The sequence below is a fragment of the Polyodon spathula genome, chromosome 18 (assembly GCF_017654505.1).
Source record: "Polyodon spathula isolate WHYD16114869_AA chromosome 18, ASM1765450v1, whole genome shotgun sequence".
NCBI lineage: Eukaryota > Metazoa > Chordata > Actinopteri > Acipenseriformes > Polyodontidae > Polyodon > Polyodon spathula.
In genome coordinates, this window is record NC_054551.1 from 35,189,196 (window position 1) to 35,197,731 (window position 8,536).

Genomic DNA, 8,536 nt, shown 5'->3' on the forward strand with positions numbered 1-8,536 from the left:
GCTGTATGGAGGCGAGAGCGAGAGCGAGATTTTGAGATTGATATTGATATTTAAAACACAGGATCAGTGACAGCAATCTGCACAGCCTGACCTCTGTGTAGTTTAGTATTGTGTTCAAGATTTATTTTGTTTAATTGTTTTATTTTCTCTGTGAGCAGTGTTTATTTTTGTTTGAATATGTCATTTGTTTTTGTTTGCTTTAAATAAAACGGCGCACATGCCACTGCACCGTACTCATCTGTTGTTGTTCCTCCTTCTGGTCTGAGTCCAGGAGGCGCTGGTGATCCCACTGCTGCCACCACGTGCGGCAGGAAATGGCGCTGCGGTCACTCAGACCAGAAGGAGGAACACAAACATAAAACAATAAGCAAATAAAAAATAACACAGGGGTGGAGGGGGAGACCCCGTTCTAAAAATAAACAAACAATACGATTAAACAGCAGGGCTTTCCTACCACCCTGCTACAGCAACGGAAAGAACATTTTAAAACGTATATTTATTATGTGTCCAAAGCTACCTTGTTTTCCAGCCATTTTCAATATGTCCTGCATTAAAGGGTTAACATAAGTGTTGTACAAATCAATACTATGCCCTGGACCAACCAGAAATATAGGCTTTATTGTTACTTGTTAGCCTGACAACAGCTTTATTTTCTGCTCCAAGACTGATGGAAATACACAGGAGTGCTGCAGTCAATGTTGTTGTTTTTTCTGCTTCTTCAGGGTCATAAACTACAGAAGGTCAAAATTGTTTGTTCAGATTTTGAAATGCATAATAAAAACAAAACAAGAAAGCACAGACTGTTTAAAAAATTCAAAGAAAACTACTTAGTTGAAATGTTGGACTTTTTTTCTCTAATAACTCTCTTTCATTTGCTCTAATGATCCTGCTAATAAATGATTAATATCTACGATACCACCTCCACCTCTTTGGTCCACTCATAAACTGAACACACCAGGAGGCTGCACTACTAGTTACGAGCAGCAGCCGCTAGCAAGAACGACGTTTTTACAGTCAGGGTTTTTGTCTTTCTTGGCTTCTTAGTTTGTGAAGTGGACTATGCCAGCTTCCATGCCCGTCACTCGTTTCACCAACAGCAGTGCTTGAAAATCAAGCTATTCAGACTTTAAAAAGACAAACAGAACTTGTGTTGCCGGAACCATCGCAAATTTATTCTTATATAGCGCCCTTCACACCACGGCACCGCACAGCGCTGTGCAAAGTTAAAAACGAAACAAGCGCTCGTATGCACAATACACTCCAGCTACAGTCCATTATATAAAAGCACATCCAAAAAAAGGATGTTTTCAACTTAGACTTTAAAGAATCCAATGTTTCAAACTGCCTAATGTAAATCGGAATAGAGTTCCATAAACGAGGAGCACAACAGCAAAAGGCTCTGGTTGATTTAAGAGCATTTTGAATTGAAATTCTGATCAGGTGATATTGGAAAGCTGGTGCACCTTGATATAGTCCAGGCTGTTGACAGGTCTGGATGTTACACTAAAGCTCATCTTTCTTCTTGAGGATCACCTGCCTCACGAGCGCAGTGACCTGTGGCCGGATTTCTTCCACAGGTACTTTCGGACCCCAGGCGTCCACAACCTTCCCATTGGGGTCCACGAGGAACTTCCAGAAATTCCAGTCAGGCTCCTTTCCGATCGACTCTGAGTGAGAAAGAGAAATAAACCATTAACAGGAATAATGATAAAAGACCAAACACATAGGAAAGCAGATGCCTTGGAAGTCATACATCGCAAGACCACCGGGTATTCTTTATGATACAGTGAAATCAGAACTGTGAACACTTACTCTGTCTTGTTTAAGTGCTGAATTAATAAGAAAAAAAAACCTGCAGTTATTATATCTTTGAACTCACAGGAGGATTGTTACTAAGAACATCTGCTCTTATTAAGGTAAGTGTCGTTCACTTTATACTTCATTATACATTTGGAACATTAAAAATGACATGGCCAGTATGTAACCAATTCAGGCACAAGGATCCAATGGAAGCCCTTCGATCTTGTAGAAGGTCCAGTTTCTCAAGCTAAAAATTTCTTCGATTTTCATAAACGTATATCTGGTGTTGAACATTCTTTCAACTAACAAGTATGTATTTGTCAGACCTGGGATAAACATAGTCATAAATATTGTTTGTGAAAAGTAACTATTATCTGTAAATAATGAAATACAGACTGCAGAATGTAACTATTGTTTGAAAATAGTTAAATACAAATTGTAAATAACTGAAAATAATGATATACAGATTGCAGAAAGAAACTAGTATTTGAAAATATTTAAATATGGTTTATGGAAAACAATTATTATTTGAAAATATTTAAAAGTGAGTAAAGTAGTTGTAATACATTGAAATATGTTCAACTCTTCATAAATATGTAACTGTAACACATCGCAGCATAATTGTGATTCTGCATTGTAAGCAGGTTAAGCCTTGTCCTTGTTAACCACTCAGTTATCTTTTGGAAATGGCTCATTTCAATTAGATTTAATTTGATCAATTTATTTAAATAGTTGAATATTTTATTTCAGTGGTAAATATTTGAACACAATGAAATAGCTTTACCCTCTGGTTTAATGGCCTGTTTTGAAGTTACTGAATTGAACATGTTCAGCATTTTCCTCGTTAGAAAGCCTCCTCGACCATCATGTGGTAATTGACTTGGTACATAATTATACACTGAGGCGAATAATTAGCTTTTAGTTTTAATTATTCATTAATAGTTGAAAAAATTTGTTTTTTTCAAATAACTTATATATGTTTAAATATTTTTAAATAGAATTTGTTTTCTGGTTTTATAATACGTATATAATATATATATATATTATATATATATAATATATATATATATATATATATATATTTTTTTATAATTTTTTTTCAAATAATATTTGACTTTGTGCAATTAATTTAAATATCAAATACAACTATATTTGTCCCTGGTCTGGTATTTGCAAGAATGCATCTCTTTTTTTGCTGTACTTACCCACAAGGTACTTAAAGGCATTATTGGCCCCGGTGCCCACCACAGCGATCTTACTGAACATGGGGAAGGAGACGCTGTAGGTCCTCCTGGCAAGGCTCTCGATCTCCTTGTCACTGCCAGGCTCCTGCTGCCCGAACTGGTTGCAGGGGAATGCCAGCACGTTGAAGTGATAAGGACCCAGGTCCCTGTGGAGCTGTTGCAGGGCTCTGTAGTGCCCCTCAGTAAAGCCACACTCACTGGCCACGTTCACCACGAGTGACACCTGTGGAAAAAACCAGGAGCTCTCATATATTTGGGAGAATGAAGCGCTTTCATTTATTTCCAGCGATGCTACAATACGTGTGATCTTGAATGTGAATAAGGGGTGACAAAGGTTGTTCACCTGCTGTGAAAAAGTGGGAGGTGCACTTTACTACAGAAAATGGATCCAGTAAAGCGGGCTATCAACATGCTCAAAGGTAAAGTCAATTAAAGGGTTCATCACACTTCGTGATTTGCTGCTATTGATTAAAAAACATAACTCTTGACAGGTCTGCAGACATGTGCCGCTGCATCAAGGCAAAACATAGATGAGATTTTTTTTTTTTTTTACCGAGTTACATTTGCAGACACTACGCATCACTGACATTCAATCTCCAAGTAGAGCTAACAGATAATTAGTGTTCATTGATCCAGTAAAACACCAGCTCGCACTGTCAGCTCTGCTGCTGCTCAGCTGTCTATCTGGTTGATGCGTTCTGAAAATCCATTTCGACTGTTTATTCAGTGGTTTCTCTAAACTCGTTCATTAATATCTTCCACCAGACTGCTCTGTTGGTTTGACTGGGGTGCAAATTGTTTTGAAAATTGGTGCTAAGCTGTTTTGAGAGTTCTACATGATCAAACCCTGTCCTAATCAAGCACCCCTCCCGATTTTCACTGAGCTTTTAGCATTTTGGCGACATTTTTTTTGGCGCCAGAACTGAATGTTGCTGGCGCTATGTGGAAGAGCAAAGCTCTGCCCTTTTAAATTGGCAGGGATGGGGTTAACTTCCCCTACCTGCCTGGGTTTATTATGTTCAGGTGGCTGGGGTTGATTAGTTGATTAGGTTGATTAACGATCAATCAGCGCCCAGCCACCTGATATAAAAGGAGGCCTCTGCTTCTCATTTGGAGAGAGGGAGCTGAGGAAGCAGGTTGGTTTTTTTTGGTTGTTTGGAAAACTTGAATCCAGTGAAGGCATTGCCCAGCCTGGAAACTGTTATTTTTGTAAATTTTGCTTTTTGTCTTTCTTTGTGTTTAAATTGTTTTGTTTTGGCCCTTGTGCCCTTTCATTTGTGTTTATTTATAATAAAATAGTTATTTTTTTGAACTGCAGTCTGTCTCTGGGCCTCTATCCACTCGCCAGCCTGCCACACGCTATATGAAGCATCCTCGTGGTAGAATCTAGCCCCATAGCACCAGAGCTGCACCCCTGTTTGATGCAGCCTTTTCCAGCCCCTAGCATTTGTGATATATTGACAACAGCTCTTCCCTGAATCGTGTTGTGTGATGAGTATTATATTTTCAGAGAAGAGGGTTATGAAATCTGTTTCTACATGATTTGTAAGCGTATTACTGCTGGGATATTGTAGGTACAGTATCAAGTGTCCAAGGAGTGAGCTGACTCACTCAGGCAGAAAGTCTACTTCCAGAATCTTACGCACAGCAAATGAAACAGGTGCACTCTGTTCTTACTGAGACGTCAGCAATGAGCGTTGCAATGCTACAGTCAGCAACACAGAAACACGTGCTGGTTCAGCCCACCCTTCAACGAGGCCAGCAAGTTCACCACTGCTCCACGCAGGCTAAAGTCAGAATTAACAAACACCCCCCAGCAAGCCAGATGGGATGTTTATAACTTAAAATATCAACCAAATGGATATACTCTTCCTGTTAAGTGCAATATTTGACAACAAACGGATGACGTTTGTTAGAGGTGTGTAACTCAGAATTTGATGGACATGGAATTAACCTCTGGGAATCTTAGATTCAGCATATTTATCAACACAGAGTTCCTCCAGCCAGGACCTATGCAATATGCAATAATGCATGTCATTAGTTTATCTATATTAGTTGTGTTTTATTTACAGCAGCAGTCAGAATCATTACAAAACATACCAGCAGTCTACAAGGGACCAAATCTGATTCTTCCTGGATGACTGCATACACATTTCAGGGCTGGAAATTAGACTTCTATTGCATAGCAGTTTCACCCAGCCCAGGTTTTCATTCAAACTTGATTAGCCACAGTGTGTTCAGATAACAAACTCAGGTGTGTCTTTTTAAACTCATTGTAACACCAGGAATGGACCGAACTGCAATGCAATGGGAGTCCTATTTCCACCCCTACATTCGTTTACAGTTTATGTATTTTATATTAGCATGATAAGAACAATTATGTTTTGAAATGAAATTGGTTTATTAAATTAATGCATCCCTGCCAGAACGATGCTTAGAGGCAATTAAGAAAATCACATTAATGGGTTGCAGTACATACAATAAATTAGATTACTGTATTCCAGCAATTAAATGTGCAAATTATATAAAAAAAAAAAGACTGGTTTAATTAAAGCAAATTAAAGGGTACAGAGCCTTGGTGGTCAAGTTGTTAAAGAAAGGGGCTTATATTAATGATTAACAACAAACAGAATAGGTTCTTTTTTTTAGATAAAAAAGTAATCTTTTCTTAATTCCTGTTGAAGTTTTTCATACAGTGTCCAAAGATTTTGTTTAAATGTGTTTACTTTCTGATGTTCTCTTCTAATTTCTACACTGAAAATAAAGTTTGTTGGGGGTGATTTATAAAAAAAAACACAGCACAATGCATTTCTCCAGAATGAACAGTATGCCCCCCCCCCCCCCCCCCCCAAACAAACCATAAGTGAATGTCTGTAATAGGTTACCAGGGCCTAGATCAAATTACATTTACAGAGGTGTCATAGCCATTAGATAGGTATAGCAATGGCTGTCCCATGGATTTCGATTGAGTTCAGGCCCACGTTGTGTTGCTGTCTGGTGTCAGTGCGAAGGTCAATCAGCTGCTAGGCAACTGACAAGGACTGAGCAGCCCCCTTGCCTTTAAAACTTTACTTGTGTCTATTTCAAAAGTGTATGGTCTATAAACAACAGGTGTTGGAACAGCAAGAGTACATTTACATCAATACCACTGTTTTTTTTGTTTTTTTTTTACTAATGACTTAAAAACTGTTAAAGTGAAGGACCCAGCAGTTTCTAAATCTATGTCTGTAGGAGAATCACAGTGTCGCACCAATAAGAAGCAAAAGGGGAGGTTTGATGAAAATTGATTTCCTCTCATTAAAGTAATGAGACTTTATTTCTTATACCGCTGATGATTTCATCACAGCACTGATTCACTATGATCCAATAAACAGGCTACTAATGAAGCACTTTGCACTTCTTTTTTACAGATATAAGTGTTTGTAAAATGTGAGCAGGAAGAGGGCTTTATCCAGTCCATTCAGTTCATAGTGTTTTCAAGTTATGCATCAACTCAAACAATGCCTCAGTCTAAGAGCTCCCAGTTCACTGGAGAGCATGTGCACTTTTACCCAAATGACACATCATCAGCATAATGCCTCATCAGTCAAGGGACTTTTTCAATGCTATTTCATGTTTTCACAAAGTGACATTTTTATAAACACTTCCAAACCTGTGGGCTGACAGCTGGTTGTAAGCATTAGTAAGCCCCACCTTGTGTTGCAACCTGTCCAGTTTTTCCCAAGCCCCGAACTGAGTGGCTGAAGCTGGTGAGTACAGTATCACTGAGGCTGACATAGTATTAAATGCTAAACCTGTAGGAGAACCACAGACTGGTAAAATGGCAATCAAGATGGCATCTATTGTATGTCTAATTAGCAGGACTGTTTGACTTAGTAAATTGTCACCACTACCCACATTTGTAACCTGCACAAACAGGTGCGTTGTATTACCTTTTCTTTGGACTCTCTCCAAGTTTATTAGCCCAACCCAAACTGGGTCAATTAGTTCAGATAATAAAAAGGCCTCTGTCTATAATACTGTATATAACACCAGTACAAATGAGAAATATTTGCAGAGGACAGAACAATGGCCCCATCTAGTGTACAGCTGGTGAAACTGCACACGCTTAAATCTGTTTACAGTATTTACTTTTTTTTTTTTTTCATGTATCTAAAGCTACAAAAGTATTCTGAAACAGGAAAATAAACTCCGCCCAATTTTCAGTAGAACCCTTCAAAATAGCTGGGAATGTAATGGACCTGTGTAAATGAATCCATTGTGATCACGGTGCTGGGTATATTGTATTAGCAAATGTAGCGCCTATTTCTTTTTTATTCGTTTTCAGAACACGCCCTCAGACCCACTGGAACCAGCAAACAAGCCTTTGGGTCGGGCGTGGTCATTGCACGGGTCATGTCCTCATTAAACAAAGCCAGTTGTTCGTGCCGAGTGTGCAGGCTCTCTGCAGAGCTCCATGTTAAACAATACCACCGTGCTAGGTGTGCATCGCTATACAGTAATGCACGGAGGAGCCCTTTCACTATGGACCCCGTCAGATATTTATTTGAAGTTTTAACATCAAAGTTGTATTTAAAAAATGAATTAATTAAAAACGGTGGTAAATGATTTGTGAATATGACCAAATACCCCATCCTTATTTAGTTACGACATATTTTATAATAAACTCTCAAATAACTCACAGGGATCCCCGGACTGAGTAGAAGTGATGCATTCAGCAAACAATATCCATTAATTCCCTAACAAACACATTCGTCCCAATCGTGGCACTGCATTGAAAAGCATGCAATGAAACACAGACACGTTAGTTAACGCAAACACTAATATTGCACGCTTCTGACCAAGTTCGTGTATGGTTGCCACGTATACACTCGGCTTCATACCACAGCCCCTCCTCAGCACATTGAATAAGTTACACGCAAGGCAGTTAGTGTTTTATTAAAAATAACAATGAAGCAGTTCGGGGGAAGGATGCAGACATGCGGCAGTTCTGCAAAGACGTGCATTTTAATAGTTTTACTATAGTGTAAAAACTGTACTGCTGTGTTAGTGGCAGTGAGGCAGCAGCAGCGGTCACTGCACAACTTACCGAGCCTCTGTATTTCTCCAAAGACACTAGTTTCCCTCTGATGTTTACAACTTTAAAAGTATAGAAGTCTTTGACTTTGGCCGCTAAAGAAGTGAAAGTCAGGAGAAGTAACGTCACAAATGACAGAAGCATTGTTAAAGCTGTTCAGAAGACACCGGTTCTCCAAAAGATGCTCTCCTTGCTCCTTTCTGCGCTCCGGACCCGATTCTGCGTACTGGTGAATTGTCGAGACAGATAGAGCCCTTTCACATTCAAAACCAGTGCCGTAAAGCAGTGACGTAATGACAAACAACAACAGTGAAATGGTTCATCTTGATCGTGAGAGCGTGAGAATCAGAATGGGACACACACGCATAGTATATATAATATAATATATATATATATATATATATATATATATATA

General features: G+C 38.9%; 1 protein-coding gene across 1 annotated transcript; it reads right to left on the reverse strand.

The window, feature by feature from the left end:
• Positions 1-1,150: 1,150 nt before the first annotated feature.
• On the reverse strand, positions 1,151-8,355 carry LOC121330652 (glutathione peroxidase 7-like). Its single transcript, XM_041277333.1, has 3 exons — positions 8,134-8,355; positions 3,006-3,267; positions 1,151-1,667 (listed from the first exon to the last, which is right to left on the reverse strand). Exons 1-3 carry the CDS (start codon positions 8,263-8,265, stop codon positions 1,504-1,506), a joined length of 558 nt encoding a protein of 185 aa, XP_041133267.1. The 5' UTR covers positions 8,266-8,355; the 3' UTR covers positions 1,151-1,503.
• Between the last annotated feature and the right edge of the window lie 181 nt (positions 8,356-8,536).